General features: G+C 43.2%; 2 protein-coding genes across 5 annotated transcripts in view; one reads left to right on the plus strand and one right to left on the minus strand.

Moving 5' to 3' along the window:
- Positions 1-4,526: 4,526 nt before the first annotated feature.
- On the minus strand, positions 4,527-14,243 carry ATG12 (autophagy related 12). 3 transcript variants are annotated; one of them, XR_006416250.1, is made up of 5 exons: positions 13,967-14,243; positions 7,852-7,988; positions 7,582-7,739; positions 5,358-5,420; positions 4,862-5,009 (listed from the first exon to the last, which is right to left on the minus strand). XR_006416250.1 is itself a non-coding variant. In XM_044445958.1 (4 exons), exons 1-4 carry the CDS (start codon positions 14,157-14,159, stop codon positions 4,950-4,952), a joined length of 453 nt encoding a protein of 150 aa, XP_044301893.1. In that variant the 5' UTR covers positions 14,160-14,232; the 3' UTR covers positions 4,527-4,949. The 3 variants fall into 3 exon arrangements, 2 of the variants coding, with proteins under 2 accessions (XP_044301893.1, XP_044301891.1); XM_044445958.1 differs by lacking the exon at positions 7,582-7,739 and having other exon boundaries at positions 4,527-5,009; positions 13,967-14,232; XM_044445956.1 differs by lacking the exons at positions 4,862-5,009; positions 5,358-5,420 and having other exon boundaries at positions 7,238-7,739; positions 13,967-14,242.
- A 97-nt stretch (positions 14,244-14,340) lies between these two features.
- AP3S1 (adaptor related protein complex 3 subunit sigma 1) overlaps positions 14,341-17,269 on the plus strand; it is a 25,312-nt gene continuing 22,383 nt past the window's right edge. The window contains exon 1 of one of the 2 annotated variants that reach the window (XM_044446148.1): positions 14,341-14,545. In XM_044446148.1, the coding sequence (XP_044302083.1) occupies positions 14,477-14,545 (69 nt within the window). In that variant the 5' untranslated portion in view covers positions 14,341-14,476. The remainder of the gene's footprint in view (positions 14,546-17,269) is intronic. The other variant, XM_044446147.1, reaches the window with a different exon arrangement.

Raw genomic sequence — 17,269 nt, forward strand, 5'->3', positions numbered from 1 at the left:
TCAAAGAAAACTAACTTCATTTTGTACAGTAACATGACTTAATTCCCAAATCACAGCACTGGAAATACAGAGCAGCAAAATTTTCAGTAGCTTATAGAAGTGCTACATTTTCATTGATGATACCCAGTGCTTCTGTCCCATTAGACATTCTACTTGCTTATATTAAGGCTTATTAAAATGCCAGAAAGTAGAAAACAAGATTTTGAGTCCACAGAGCTCTTTCCTTGTTTAATATTTAGGGGGAAAAGTGCTAGTGAAAGAGTTGCTACTCTGTTCTCTCTTCTGCTTAACATCCAGCCCAAGAATGCTGGTGAACCTGGAAACTTACTGCTTTGTGACCTTCTAGTTGGCCTGTTATACTGATATAGCTACCTGCAATTCTGCCTTACTCAGGCATTCCTGTCTCCTTCTATTTGACTCATATTCCTGGCTTCGTTAAGAATTCTTCCAGTGGCACTGTTAAATGGAGGAAACTGTGGCACACTGAGTTCTTGGCTGCATGGCTTCCTCTATACAGTTGGGGTGATAAATAAATTGTCCTGCCCAGTTACCGAGAACTGACCAATGGCAGTTCGATCTCCATTAATGTTATGGATGTGTTAGATTGGTGCTTAGCTGCAATAACAGATTGGATAAAGGCTGAAACTCAATCCATACAAAGGCCAAGATGCTGTTAGTGAGCAGTTCTTCTGACTAGATGGATGGGGTTCCACCCCCTATGAAGGAGCAGAGGTATAGTTTGTTTGGGGTTATTGTGGAGCCATCTTTGTTACTTGAAACTCTGGTGACTGCAGTGTACCTGGCCTTCTACCAGCTTTGGCTGGTGGCCAAGCTATGCTCCTCTCTGGACTGAGATAACTTGGCTTCAGTTATCTATGCTCTGGTAGCCTCCAAGTTAGATTACTGCACTGAACCACATGGATGCATTTGAAAGTGGTTCAAAAGTGACAGCTCGTGCAATATGTGGCTGACAAAAAAGAGGGACAAATATTTCTGAACATATAGCAATTTAAGTTCCTGTTTTTGCTCTATAAAGCATGTGTGCCTACTTATGGTTCCATGTAATCTGTTTTTATATTAAAACACATTGTCAGGGTTCATATGATGAGCAAACTCATCACAAGTGCTAAGACATGGTTGGTTGTCATAACATGCAAACATGGATTGATTCCTGCAACAAGCCATTGCAATTCTCTACAATGTGTTCTTGAGGTAATTGGGACCACAATGGGTTGCCATTTCATCTGAACAAGGCAACCAACCCCCTTGTGGGCTCTGGGAAATGGCTAGCAAGCTGCTTGGCAAGAGTGGGGAAAACCTCCCTGCTTCCTTGCCAGGTTAGGGGTCTCCACCAGTGTCAGCTGCCCCACCCCAGGCAACATGTCGCAATGACCTTCATTGGGCCAGTGTATTCCATCATGATCAAAAGCCCTTTTGTACTCACCACGGCTTCCCCCCATCCTTGTAATCTCCCTTTTACCCAAGTAACACTTACTGTGACCTCTGATTTGACAAGTAAAGACAGCACCTTCAAATTGCCTATGCAGAACTTAAAATTATTTTTTAAAATGTTCAAAACATCCACACACATTTGTTGCACTAAAATCAAAGGGCTGACAAACTGATCATGGCTTGGGGAGCAGATACATCCCTGACCTCCTGTGGAGTCCTCCTGGTACACCTATGAATCAAGGGGGAAGGAAAACCCATGGCAAGCTCAATACTTTAACCTAGATCCCAGCTACCTAAAGTAATGAAATCATTTAATTTATTCCATTTTGTTACTAAAATATTTACACTTCTAATATCTTTAAACTTCCTAGAAAGCTTTGGCTATTGCAATGAAATTTAAGAAAGAAAATAATTCTTTCATTTAGGTGGTTGGCATCTGGAAACCTGTTTAAGCTCCTATACCTAGCTGTTTTTCCATGATGAGTACAGCTAATGTGCTTTCATATAAAAAGTTTACATACAGACACATGAACAGAAAGTACACACACCGTTTTAACAATTAATGATAAAAAAACTTACAATCTGATTAAACACCTTATCATATGCTCCCAAATGCTGAGAAATCGAGTAAGGTCTTAACCTGATGCTGATGATAATGTTGGCATCAGGAAGCCCCACTGCAATGAACACTGGAGAGTTCATAGTTCGTTCCATAATTGGGGGGACCACTACTGAGAAGGTCCTCTCCCTGGTTGCCACCTTCCATGTTTCCCTCAGAGAAGGCACCTGGAAGAAGGCCATGGGTGAGTATTACATATATATATAGGTTCATGCCAGGGGAAGTGCTCCATCAGGTATGGCAGGCCTGGACTAAGGAAGGCTTTACAGGTCAAAACCAGCACCTTGATCAGGCTGTGAAGCATACAAGAAACCAGTGCAAGTGGGCCTGAATTGGTATTATATGTTTAGACCTTCTTGTCACTTAGCAACCTGGCCACCACATTCTCACATACTGCAGCTTCTGAACCATCTTCTGCCTCAGACAGAATGCCTAGTAGTAATCTAACCTGAAGATTGCCAGAGTAAATACAACATTAGCCCTGTCCAGATAGTAACGTATTTTATAAGCTGCCTAGGGACTTATTTAGTAGCATGTAAATGGAAATATAAATAAATATCTGGTTCACCAAGAAATGAAATGAAAATGTCATTCTAGGTGGCTAGCATCTAGATGAAAGCATGAAAATCACTTCTCGTTCTCATCTAATCCAGGTGAGGCTGTGACGGTTCTGAACCAGTGTCTGGAATATGTGATAGGCTGGATGAGGGCCAATTCATTGAGGCTTAATCCAGATTAGATGGAGGTGTTACTGTTTGGGGGAATTGTTGGTTCTGGAGAGAGAGATTTGCTGATCTGGACAAGGTTGCATTCCTCCTAAGGGGCGTAACTTGGGAGTATGCCTCAATCCAGAGCTTTCCCTGGAATTCCAGGTGGCTTCTGTGGCAAGGAGTGCTTTCCACCAGCTGGTCTGTCAGCTGAGTCTTTACCTGGATAAACAGAGTCTTTCAACAGTGACCCACACACTAGTAACTTCCCATTTGGACTATTGTAACACCCAGCTTAAACATGAACTGGGTACTTCAACTGGTACAAAACAGAGCAGCCAGACTACTGGCAGAGACTAGCAGACATGACTATGTAACACTGGTCCTGTATCACCTGCACTGGCTACTGATTGAAGCCCAGGTCCAATTTAAGGTGTTGACAATAACATATACAGCCCTAAACAGTTTAGTGTCTTGTTATCCAAAGAATGCCTCCCCCCATATGCACCTGCTTGGTCCTTAAGATCTTCTATGGGGTTGTTCTCCAAAAGCCCTTCTTGAAGGAAATGAGGGCTGCTACAAGGAGAAAGGCCTTCTCAGTTGTGGTGCCTTGATTATGAAATATGCTCCTGAGAGATGCTTGTCTGGCACTGACTTCAATCTTTCATTGGTGCCAGACCAAGGCCTTTGTATTTAACTAGTATTTTAATTGTTCATTTTAATATACTTTAATTCTATGTTAATAAAATACTGTTAATTGTTTTGATATTTTTATTGTTGTAAATCATCTAGTGATTTTCTATGGAAATATAGGTGATATTAACAAATTAAATATGAAAGGTAAATTGATTTAACCCCTATTCATAGTTGGGTTTCCATGATTGTAGCCGCACATTTATTATCCTTTTTTCTTATGATGAGCACAAAGCAGCTTACATCATTTTCCTCTTCGTGCTCTCAATCTAATTCTCAGAATGACAGCCCTGTAAGGTAGGTTGGGCTGAGAGTCTGTGACTGGCCCGAAGTCACCCAGTCACCTCCATGGCTGAGCAGAGACTAGATGAAAGCTAAACCACCTTCAGCCATATCAGCCTGCTGCAGATTAAGATCAACAGGAAACAACTCTCTCATATGACCTCCTATGAGGGCTGTTACATGGGCAAGTACACAAGAAAGGGCCTTTTCTGCAATGGCCCCATACTGCTGGAATGAATCACCATCAGGGGTCCTATAGATCCCTGAAATAAGAAGGCCCTGAACATGCACTACTTTACTCTGATCTTCCCCCAACTGTGTTTTATTAACCTGAGCTGCAGCTACAGTTGGGTGTTGCAAATTTTGTTATATGCTAGTGCTTTTTAAAGACTATTTGCCCATTTTTAATTTTTTTAAAATCATTGCACTACTTTTTAAACTGCATTTTTATTGCAGTTTTTATTGCACAAGCTCTACTGTTGCATTCCATTTTGGGAGGGCTCTTGCCCTGAAAGCCTGCCAATAAATATTTTAAATAAGCTGATTCCAGGAACAAGGGTGAATGCAGAATCTGTGAAGTGAAAATCCTTATTTTCAAAGCATCTTGATACTATCAATTTTATATTCCACAATTAATTTTATTTTGCAATGAGGGTGGAAAAGAGTATGAGGCTTGCTGACTGAGAAACGCCACCCCAAAGTCCGTTTGGATCCGCAGAATGCAAAGCTGAATCCCAACCATTGTGTTTAAAATAAGGAATCACAGGCAAGAGTGAATAGAAAATGTAACAATTTATCTTACATGCAGATACTTCAGTAGCTTATGTACAGTAGGCATCCTCCTAAGAGTGAAGCTCTAACTTCTGCACAGCCTGGCAAAATGATGATCTATGTACTCTCCAGGTTAGGAGATGGTATCCTTCCCCTAGAAACAAGCTTTTTAAAGTACTGGACCAATGAAAGGCTAGCCTGGCTGTACACATGGCACATGCACAATTATTTCCACAAGCAACCCACCCAATGAACTAAGGTTAAAAACCCTGTGTATTTTTGTATTCATGGAGAGAAAATATAAGAATGAAATTAATTCCACGGGCAAGAATGCACATTTCTTCCGCTTCTCCATGGGGAATGTTGCTGAAGTTTATTATAGCCCACTAATTTTTTAACAGTCTTAAGCAATGGCAGCTCCTAATTCATCCCCAGGCTTGAGATTTGCAATAATGCAGTACCAGTTTGCCATCACTTCCAAAACACTGTAAGGAAACGAGAGGAGGAAAGGAACAAGTTAAACTAGCAATGTTGTTGTTCAATTCAATCCTTTATAAATAAATCAGAAATAGTCCTCCTGGACTATTGGTTAATGTAGATTATAAATTCAATTACAGATAGATAGATGATCACAGCATTTCCTTATGTCCCCTATTATACAGGTGAAAATATAATTAGCATTCTGATTTTACTTGTGAAATACTGCCATCTGTTGACAATATGTTGTCAGAAAGTTTTGTACATTAAAGTTGTAGTAACATGGTAACCAAACTAGCCTCTTAGTTTCTAACATTAGCAGAGAGAAAGAAAACCACTTAAAAGCTGGTGGTCACCTCATATAGTGTCCCAACCTCCTGGTCTGGTGAAGGAGCAAAGGACTGATTCACATAAATAAACTGCATGAGAAAAGAGAGACACATTGAAAAGTTTGTTTAGTAGGCATTAAAGGCAAGCTAGTTGAATCAGAAAATTCTATCCTCTTATCTTTGCTACATTGTGTAGCTTCAAAATGCTAAGCAGAACCTTTACTTCTGAAAGTTCTGTGTGGGGCTGCGATCCGGACATTGCAATTGGTTCAAAATGGAGCTGCCAGACAGCTGACAGGGACCAGTAGACATGGACACATCACACCAGTCCTATATAAGCTACACTGGCAACCAGTTGACGACTGGGCCTGATTTAAGGTACTAACAACAACATATAAAGCCCTAAAGGGCCTGGTTATCTAAGGGAATGGCTCCTCCATAACGAGCCAGTCTGTAGCCTAAGATCACCGTGGAGGTTCTCCTCTGAAAGAGGTGAGGAGGAGGAGGAGGAGGAGGAGGAGGGCCTTCCCTGTAATAATGCCCTGAGTATGGAACTAGCTCCCAGAGAGGTGCACATGGTGCTGATGCTTTATTCATTCCAGCACCAGGCCAAAACCTTTTTATTCTCCCAGTTTTTTTAAATTAATAATGCATTTTAATTAGTTGCAGCCAGTACTGGCACTTTGGATTTTAAAACTAGTTTATTGTTATAAATATATATTAAAACCATTATTACATTTCTGTCCTTTTTATGTAAACCATCTTGAGATTTTATAATTTGATTGTGTATAAAAAATAAATAAAGCTCTTTCCATAAGGCCTCTGAATGCCACTGAACTGTGACTACATGGCTGAAGAGGCGACCTGCATACCTTCCGCATAGCAAGTGCTGTTGAAGCTGCTGCTGCTGAACTAAAGGAAGGGCAAGATAGCCTCAGGATAACATTAGCAGGTTTGCATCTTTCCCACCCACAATAACTACATCATATTCTCAGATCTTTGTGGGCAATTGCTGCGCTGCTATTTATAAATGTTTTTGGGGAAAGCTAGATTGGGGTTGCGAAGGGTCGGACACGACTTCGCAACTAGCAACAACAGATTGGATTTAAATCTAAGTTTCCAGATGGACAGAACTAGAAATGGAAGATGATGGGTATTTCTAGATAAGGGTTTTACTGGGCAACTACCTCACCTCCTTTACAGAATTTTATATGGGCTTAAGACAATGTCATTTTCCATAAGTAATCCATTTTCCTATTGCTTCTTTCATCTTTTTTCTTACAGTAACAGCAACAAAGAAAGAAATGCTAAGGAGGGAAAGAAAGTGCTAGGTAATGCTAGAAGCTCTCCTCCTCGAAGCATCTGACATTGTCTGGACAGTATATAATTTTGTGAATAAGGTATGGTGATTGCCCAATAAAAGCCTTGAGCAAAATCCAATGTTTTTGCTCCACTTAGATTACTGAAAAAAGCAGCACAGTAAGTGATCTCTAACGCAACACCAAGGGCGTATTTGTAGTGACAGTATCAGAGGCAGGATAACTATGTATACCAGTTGCTGGGGAACTTGGCCAGGAGGGTGATACTACACTCATATTTAAATAAATAAAACCAGCTGCATGTGGGACCCTGTGGGCAGCTGGTTGGCCACTGTGTTAACAGAATGCTGGGCTAGATGGACCCTTGGTCTGCTCCAGCGTGGCTCTTCTTATGACTGGTTTTCCAGGAAAACCCATCAGTTCAAAATATACTCCTGGCACTGAGCTACAGGTCACTTATGTTTGTGTGATATCACTAGAATAACAGGAGTAGCAGCAGGATTGGTATTGCCCCGTCTTGAAACATCCTTACTTCTGGGTTAGATTATACTTCTTGATTGAATGTTATAAACAGAATTAAGAGCATGCTGATCTTTCTGGGACTTTATTACTAAGTGAACACCAATTCACTTTTAAAAATAGTTTCAACACAATATTCATTTCAGAATGAGTGGGGTACCATTTGTGAACTGACAACTGCCCACAACATATGGACACTCAGGCACCCATCTTCTGTCCCATTATTTTTGCTGTCACTTTCATGACAGAACACACATAGCTCTACAACTGAATCTCAGCTGAACGCTTCTACTTGGAGTTGCCTCAGCAGCTCCATTACACAGATGAGCTCAGTCTAGATTCAGTAATGCTATAAATTAAGCAAAACTAGCAGAGTTAAAGCTATTCTACTCAATAACACAGGAAAAGCTTGCCTGTGCAAAACAGCAATGCACTCCCAAGTGGAATGGGAACCAGTGACATTATTATCAACAGGCAACTGCTTTTTGTAGACAAGCAGGGACAAACAAGAGATAAGGTCCGGTGCCTTCATGCCTTGCATGTGAACTTCCTGGCAGCATCTGGTTGGCAACTATCAGAAACAGGATAGCAGACAAGATGTGCCTCAGCTCTGTTTCTGCAGGGCTCCCCTTTCATGGTTCCCACTCAGATTCCCATATAGGAATGGTAAACACATCACTTACCAGCTGTTCAGAGGCTACTAGCTTGAGAAACTTTTTGATAAAGTCAATGAGGCCTTGGATTGTGCGGGTTCTCTCTACTGTCCACTTCTTTGTCTTCATTATAGGAGTATCACCAACAGCCTTGAGCAAAACATCAACTAGAAAGTAGAACATATTGTACATAAAAATAAATGGAAGCAGAACAGAACAAACAATTAAAGTCTATTGAAATGTAACTAACGAACTACTGAATGGAGTTGAGCAGAAGAAAAGGAAATAAGACAGAAGAAAACAACTCTAGTCTGAAAAACTACAAGAGATTAGGGGAAAAGAGCAATGTCTATTTTCATTATTGTAGGCATTTTACAATTTGTAAAATCTGGGAGCTTTCAAGGCAGCTTATACAATAAAATATAATTAAATTATAAACATGAAAAGGCTGATAAAGTAATAATCATAAATCAAACATATAGCCCAGAAAATATTAAAAATCCATTAGATTATTGCAGCTGGAAACCATCTATTTAACAGTAGAATGAAACAGACGGGTCACAAGGCTTTTCTAAAGCTTCAACAAATGACAATTGAGGGAGTCTCAGAGGGTTAGTTAGCATCTATTCAGGAAAAAAGTTCTTTTTCTTGTACCCACTAATGGAACTACTCTCAGAAGTGGGAAAATGCAAAGGGTGTCCACTGCTAAACTTAAAAGTGTGGGCAAAGGCAAATCTTCATGTAATTGAGATCTAACATTTAAAGCTTTCAAAATTAAAACAACTCCTTTAAACTGGACTTGGAAACATGTTAGTAACTTGCACAGTATAGCTATACTATGACCGTAAGCCCCTCTAGAAAGTTGATAACTGCATTCTGCATCAACTGGAGTTTCTGAACCATCTTTAAAGGCAGCTCCGCTACAGGACACATTACAGTAGTTTAACCTGGATATCACTTTCATATGGATTACCGAGATCTCTCCAAATAGGGTTAGTGTATCAACCTGAACTGGGTACTGCCACCTGAGTTTCCCCCCATTAGTGCTGAGTCCAGCAGAACATTCAAAGTGTGCACTTCATCCTTCCAGGAAGAGTAAACCTATCCAAGATCACTTGTACACTTCCCATCCAGAGTGGTCAATTTCCTTACCAGTAGTACTTCCATTTTTCCAGTTCAGCTTGTTTGCTCTCTTCTACCCCAAAACCATCTCCAGACAATGGTTCAAAAATTCTACAACATCCTTAGGATAAATGAATGGAAACAAAGTAGAGCTGTGTACTGCTGTCATTTCAGTGCAAACCTCTGCATGACTTCCCCCAGTAATTTAAGGTAGATTTTACAGAGCATGGGAGACATAGAAACAGTTCAAAGGCTACAGTGTGGAACATTAAGTCTCCCAGCATCACCTTGTGAGACTGTTCATTCAGGAATCACCTTCTACTGTGCCTTCTACTTCTAAGCCAGATAAATGATCCAGAAGGATACTATGGCTGATGCTACTGAAAGTCACAAAAATATCTAGAAGTTCCAACACAGCTGCACTCTTCCTCTCCATTCCCTGGCATAAGTCACCCATCAATTCAATCTAGGGTTCTTTTGTGCAATAACCAGTCTGAAACCAGATTGGAATCAATCCAAATATTCAGTAAAATCCAACATGGTCTGGAGTTGAGAGGCCAACTCATGGTCCAACCTTGAATAGCAAAATGGGTGGTAGGTATATGAAACCACAGAATCTAAACCTGGTTTCTTCCATGAGTGATATATCATTGTTTCTTTTATTTCAAAATATTTTAAAGACACTTTTAAAAAGCATAGCCTGCTTATGGCAGCACAGAAGATAAAAAACAATACAAAGCATATAAGGAAAGATCAACAAACACATCTAAAAAACTTAAACAGAACGAGAAGTTATGAATAACACCAGCAGTCCAGAACAACAAAAAGGCTAGTCATGGGACTTCATAGCTTTCCTGAAAGTAGGGGTCTGACAAACATTCAAAGCTGTGGAAGCTTCATCACTCCTCAAGGTGGTATTAACCGTGTGTGAAGTCCAGATACCCAGCTGATGTCTGACTTGTTTCAACCCTTTAGGCAGTTTGCTAGTTTCTTTTGATTGTACTAGCTGAAAGGCATCCACAACATGGCTATAAAGTGCAGGAATACTATCTGTCATGAGCCAGCCTTCCTCCCTCCCAGCAGTCACCAGCCGCAAGCTTCTTGAACAAACTTTCTTTATTGCTTCTACATGTAAATCATCCAGCTATGTCTTCGAGCATACGCAAAGCAGTTAGTTGACCCCAGCCTAGTGATCACTCCCCAGAACTCCCCTTATGAGCACACTTGTGCTCCAACCCTTGGGGAGAAGTGCTGTGCACATCTCCAATCTACATGCTTCACATTTGATTGTGCTTCTTGCTTCTGCTGCCACTTAGCCGTGGAACCCAGCTTAGGAGGGACTGTGCAGTCCCCATGTGAGGACTCTCCACTCCTGCACCTCCTGCTGGTTATGCCTGCCTCCTGTTCCCATAGTCTGGCAGCACCTTCTCCATGTCCTTTCTAGCTCCAATCTCATCCACTTCCATACCCTGCTGTTGGCTCCCAAGACCCTGAGCAACCTCCTGCTGGTCAAACCCAATGAAATATTAAGTTTCTTGTTCTGAATCTGAATCAGCAAAAATGACAAGACTAGCATCCCATGGGAACACTTACCAAAGTCCAGCATCATGCTTGCTCACAACACTATCCATATCTATCAAATTTTGGGCAAGGTGTTGGAACGGGTGGTGGCGGGACAACTCCAAGCACTCTTGGATGAACTGACCATCTGGGCCCATTTCAGTCCGGCTTCAGACCCAGGTATGGTACTGAATCTGCCTTGGTCACCCTGTATCCCTGTATGATGACCTGTGCAGGGAGAGAGACAGGGGGAGTGCGTCCCTGTTGGTCCTCCTGGACCTCTCAGTGGCTTTTGATTCCATCAACCATGGTATCCTTCTGGATAGCCTGGCAGGATTGGGAGTAGAAGGCACTGCTTGGCAGTGGTTCCGCTTCTACCTCGACAGCCAATTCCAGAAGGTGGTGCTGGGGGACTTTGGCTCTGCACCAAGGCAATTATGCCATGGAGTACTGCAGGATTCCATTTTGTCCCCCTTGCTATTTAATATCTACATGAAACCGCTGGGAGAGGTAATCAGGTTTGGGCTGCGGAGTCATCAGTATGCTGATGACACCCAGCTCTACCTCTCTTTTTCAACTAACCCAGGTGAGGCAGTGGCTGTACTGAACTGGTGCCTGGCTGAGGTAATGGACTGGATGAGGGCCAATAAAATGAAACTTAATCCAGACAAGATGGAGGTCCTGTTGGTGGGTGGTTCGAGCTCCTGGGTAGGTGACTTGGACCTTGCTCTGGATGGGGTTGCACTCCCTCTAAAGGACAGGGTCCGCAGCTTGGGAGTGCTCCTCGACCCGGAGCTGTCCTTGGAAGCTCAAGTGACTGCAGCGGCGAGGAATGCTTTCCTTTAGCTTTGGCTAATCCATCAGCTGCGTCCCTACCTGGAGGAAGATTGCCTAGCAACAGTGACACATGCATTGGTTACTTCCTGGTTGGATTTCTGCAACGCGCTCTATGTGGGGCTGCCCTTGAAGACAGTCTGGATACTTCAGATGGTGCAAAATAAAGCAGCCAGGTTGCTGATGGGGACTGGGCATTATTCTTATATAACCCCAGTCCTCTAGCAGCTTCACTGGCTTCCCATCGAAGTCCGGGCTCAATTCAAGGTGCTGGTTATTACCTATAAAGCCCTTAATGGCTTGGGACCTGGATACCTAAAGGAACGCCTTCTTCCATATTTGCCCTCCCGCCCCGAGATCGGCAGCAGAGGCCCTCCTCCAGGAACCCTCCATGAAAGATATTAGAAGGCAAAGTACCCGGAGCAGGGCTTTCTCTGCGGTGGCGCCCCGCCTATGGAATGCGCTCCCCAGAGAGGTCAGCCTGGCACTGTCGTTGTTTTTTGGTGCCAGGTTAAGACCTCTTTATTTCAGCAATATTTTAATAAGTTTTAATATTGTCTCCTATATGTTTTTAACTGTAGCCAGTGTGGGTCGGTAATTTATTCATGTTATATTTTATGTCATTTCATTTATGTAAGCTGTCCTGAGGCTTTTGCGACAGGACAGCATATAAGTATTTTAAATAAATAAATAAAACAAATAAAAATGATCCAAGTCAGCAAGGATACAACTAACTTAAACCTCAAAAAGCAAGCGACTTTGTAAGATCAGGATTTTGAGGGTCCAATTGCATTCCAGAGCCTACACTCCAGAGGTCTGTAACTGCCAAAGAAGCTTCACTGGATAACACTGAGCAGATGAAATGGTGGTGAAGAGATAGTATTTTTCACTGCTGTCATCCCCACAGACTAAGCTGAATGATGGATTCTTGCCTGTGTTCAATTGTATTCAATAAGAATCTTCTGCAATTTGCAATGTAATTCTCAATCCCAGCTCTGGGGAGAATAATGAGAGCACCAGGGAGATGTTATGACTCTACAACTGTGCTGAGAATATTTGGAAGCAATCATATTGATGTCTCAGGTCGTCACCTTGTTTGGAGGTCAAAATATCAGGACTGCCAGTTTAAAGAAAAGTCCCCCAAAGATCTTGCATGTTCATTCAGATTCATCAATCTCCAGGACAGACCACCAAGCTCAGTCCCTGACTCCTTAGGAGGGTATAGTTAGTCTGAAGGTCAAACCTGATCAGGTAATCATCAGTCCGTATTAATAGAATCATTAATGGCCCCCTACTTTTTCCCAGTATAGGACACTGCATTAAAAGGATATTGTACCACATGAGCATATATTATCTGATGGTAGCCATGAAATTCTGAGCCATTCTGGCCATGGTAGCCTCAATGGAAATACTGAAGTGTCCCAGGACCACCAGTTTTGGGGTTCTTGGTACCACACATGATGGCACCTCTGTCAACTTGCGTAAGGAAACAATATGGCAAAAAGGTGAGCAGTTAATAGAATTCTCTTGTCCCAGGTTCTCAGAGCAAAGGTAGAGGTACTCCAAGCTAGCTGACTCTTGAATAAGGAAGATGAGGAGTCTGTATATCCTAGGTTTCAACAACCTGACATCTGCTAGATGGTTTGGACTACAAATCTCATCATCATTATGCTGGCTGGTTGGAGTTATAGTACAAAGCATTCAACAGATCCCACACAGGAGAAGGCTGCTATGGACCAAGGCAACCCTCTCCTTATACCATTAGCTGAGCTTGCTGCTGTATAACAAATTCTGGTAGATCTATCTAAAGGTAATTCCTCCCTATTTGTCCAACTAGGTTTCAGTGACACAGAATCAGCATATAGGTCAGATATATCGTATCTTTTCCTGTAGGCTGATCTGGCATTTATCAATAGCATTGACAGACCAGAAGGCCTGCAGACAAACTGTCAAAGTTTTGGAGGTTGGTAAGTACCCCAATACTGCTTAGGCTCAGGCAGGTTGTTATGATCAGTAGGAGAAACACTTTTGAAGTTACCCTTGCTTACAGAAATCCACTTCTCAGAATATGAAAAGAGTTTCCTTGTTTTCCTGTCCCAGACTCAGGAACACCTGCCTGCATGCAGGTGATACTGATCTCCACTCTCTTTGCATTTGGGGAGGGTGGTGCTGATCAGGACAAACTTTTTAAATTTTGCTTTTCAAATTGCTATGGTTTTTAAGGTTTTACTGTATCTTTGGTGAATCATTTGTAAACTGTCTTAATGGATTTCCAAGAAAGGTGGCTGAGAAAGGTTGGGAAAAAAAGGTACAAGGTGCTGTTGGTATATTGAGTCCTTGGGGCAGAGAAGAAATCTGTATCCATAAAAAAGCAAGAACTTGCTCCTTAATTATCGTACCCTACAGTACGACAAAATAAGTAACAAGCCTCATGGTGATCCGAAGAGGAGGAAACGATCAGCGCTACAGAGCCCCACTGACGCGCAAGTAGCATACGAGGAGAGTGAGCTGGGTCGGCTGGGACCCTTGACAGAAAAGGCTCAGGCCGCGCTACGCTATCCATGGGAGCTGCTGCAGTTTCCTCCGCCCTCCCATCATCACAGCGCCTCGCGTCCACTCGCCACTTTACTTTTCTTCCTCGTGTCTCCAGCAGGTTCCTCGGTCACCGGGGAAACAGCTGAGCGGGGAGCCGGCTCGAACACCTCCAGCGCGGCTCCAGCTCCTCCACTTTCCGGGATGTCTTCGCCACCTTCACCTCGATCACCCTCCTGAGGCGAAAGAGGAGCAGCTACAGCAGGCTGTTCTTCCCCTTCTTCCGACATAATAGCCCCAAAGCGGAATTCTGCGGCCGCGCAGGAGATCCCTTTTATAAACTTGTGTCAGCAGCACGTGACCATGGCAGCAACTGAATGCCTTTTGTCCTTTGTGAGCTACCGTCTCGGCGGTTAGTCAGGTGATTCGTGGGGAGGAGATTTTCTCCTCGTCACGTGAGAGAGGCGTGGCTTCGTCTCCTGTCGCGCGTTGGTGCTTTGCAAAGGGGAGTGGGGTAGGTTTCTTCGGAGCCGCCGGCCTCGAGAGTGTGGGGAGGGGTAGACCCCTTCGCCTGTTCCGGGCACCTCGCCGGTAGACCTCCCTCATCATGATTAAAGCCATCCTCATTTTCAACAACCACGGCAAGCCGCGGCTTTCCAAGTTCTACCAGCGCTACGTGAGTGTCCGGCGAGGAGCGGTTGAGAGAGGGAGTCGGGTATGGGGAAGCGCGCTGGGCCGTTGGTTGCCTTCAACATCGTATGGGGTTGGGAGGCGCCGCTGGCCGGTTCCGTTTGCGCTGCGGCGCAGAGGTCCTTTTCCTTGAGGGAGGCAGAATATCTCGCTCAGGCGCCTGCTAGGACAAAAAGAGCGCTCCGCTCTCGCCGCTGGGCTTCGTTACTGTAATGCCATTCTTGTATCCCTGCCTCTTTCTCAAAAGATCATGGGGGGTTAACAAGATCAAATGAAAAATCTGGATTGCTTGGAGGAAAGGCAGTTTTCGCCAGCTCGGCCAGAAATACGTTCCCTCCCCTTTTATTCTATTGTATCGCCCTTTATTTTTCTTGGTGAGGCCTCTAGTGGTCAAGTAAAGGCTCCTGGCAGCAACATTCACTTATTCTGGGGTTTGAACTGTTTTGCAGGGCCCCAGAGTCAGTGTACGCTGTATCGCCGTTACTCGAGATTTACTCGAATAGCGGCCATTCTTCTGCAGTTCCGGTTCGCTTGTTGGTCTGTGGCTTCTCCTTATGACGCAGTGAATCCTGAGAGTATGGAGAGGAGAAGGTGCTCTCTCAATTGCTTCTGTGAATAGGACTTGTATTGAATTGGATCATTGGAACATCTAATTCTGGTTGTCTACTTTGACTAACTGCTACTTTCGAAGGCCTTGAGCGCCACCTTTTTAACTGGAGATACCGGGGATTAAACTTGTGAATTTACATAAGCAGAACCTGTCTGCTATCCCTGAGCTGTTGCTCCCTACCCAAGCCCACATCTTTCAAGGCCCCCACCCACTTCATTTGGGAGTGAGAAAGAAAGATCCTCTCAAAATTTGTTGTTAAGAGTTTGCTTTGCTGCACCTAAGGCTAATTGTGATCAGGTCTTGGAATGGCAGCTGTGGCATACAGGGGCAGCTGTAAAGCATTTTAGTGGGTAAGATAAGAGATGGGGGCTGTAGCTGGACTTGCCGGTGCTCCTGAGGTGAGTTCTCAGGTTGCCTGCTAGCTCAATTTCTTTTCCAATTAGTGATATGTAATACTTAGCCCACCTTTGAGAAAGGAGTTAGTATTGATCATGATGAATGTTACAAATTCTGTTATGTTTGGCTGTATTAGGTGCAAAATAGGTAACCAAAATGGTGTTTATTAGTGGGATAGATGTGCAAAATGTTTTTTTAAACATTTTCCTGCATGACTGAAAGCAACACAATGCCCCAGTTCACATGATCAAAACAAACAAGCCTTGCCTTAGTTTAACTTAACTTCTGCAACAACCCAAAGGTTATTCAAGAGTTAATTCTCCAACAATCCATGCTGACTGGGCTCAGGTAACATGTTAAACTGTGGCCAAGTGGTATTCATACAAGTCCTACTTAGCATGTGTCGCATATCATGGCTTGCTTTGATCATGTGAACCAGCCTAATACAATTTACAAATAGAAAAAGTTAATTTATTCTACATGTGCACAGTTATGGGTGATGCACACATGATCTGTCTTAATGTGCTTGTGATTATTGTTTTGATTAGCAATATATATACACAGTGGCCTAGTATGCATGATCATGGTGAATGAAATAAGCCATCATGCATGCCAAACAGATTTCCGCAATTACACATATAGGTATTTATTTATTTAAAACTTTTCTATACTGTCCCATCACAAACATCTGAATCCAAGCAGCATAGCTTTTTGGGTGGACAGAAATTCTCACATAACCCATGTGGTTTCTGGGTTATTGGAAGGTCTCTGCCTTCCCAAAATTAGGTATGCTACCCAGGCTTGGTGACATGGCAAACCACATCAGTGTGGGTAATTGGGGATATCCAGCTGCATGTACACTGCTGCTGTCACAAGCCATAGTGGCTTGTGTTTCAGCTGCAGGGATTATATGAAGCAGGTTAGTGATCTTTAAATATGCATCTGCTAGTGCCCTTAAATAAAAGCTTATACAGTGGTACCTTGGCTCACGAACTTAATCCATTCCACAACTCCGGATGTGACCCAAATTGGTTGTGACCCAAGTCAAATTTCCCCATAAGATTCAGTGTAAATAAGGTTAATCCGTTCTGTAACTGTTTTTTAAATCAGAAAAATTTGAAGCAAAGTGACAAAGAACAATAAAGTAACAAAGTACTGTACAGTACAGTGGAGAACACTAACCTAGGTGTGGGGGAGATTATTGTTTTGAGGGAGAGTTCCCCTCCATAAGGACATTGGGGAGATCTCTTTCAGGGGTTTCCTCTCTTCTTTGTCTCTTAGCTGCAGGGTCAATTTTGGTGAAGAATCTGTCTATAGTCACTTGTTTTTTCCTGCACTGCATAACCCTTTGGAAAGGAAAGACCACATTATCTTTCATCAGATTCAGCACTCTGTTCGTTACGGTTATATTGAGGTGGTGCTTCTCAAAGAAATCCTGGCACAGGCGCGCTCCTACAGGAAAAATGGGCGCAATCATAGCCATCTCCCCCCCCCCCACAACCAGGACGATCGTGGCCGTCTCCCCACCCTTTCTGAGTGAGAAGATGGCCATGATCTCGGTTGTGTTCGTGCAGGGAAGACGTGCATGATCACGGGCGTGCTCCTGCAGGAAAGACGGGTGCAGCACAGCCACGATCACTCACGTCTTCCCTGCACGAACGCGACTGCGATCGCAGCCATCTCCCCACTCGGGGGGGGGGGGGG

This window comes from Varanus komodoensis, unplaced genomic scaffold, assembly GCF_004798865.1.
Source record: "Varanus komodoensis strain SLA01 unplaced genomic scaffold, ASM479886v1 scaffold5, whole genome shotgun sequence".
Taxonomy (NCBI): Eukaryota; Metazoa; Chordata; class Lepidosauria; order Squamata; family Varanidae; genus Varanus; species Varanus komodoensis.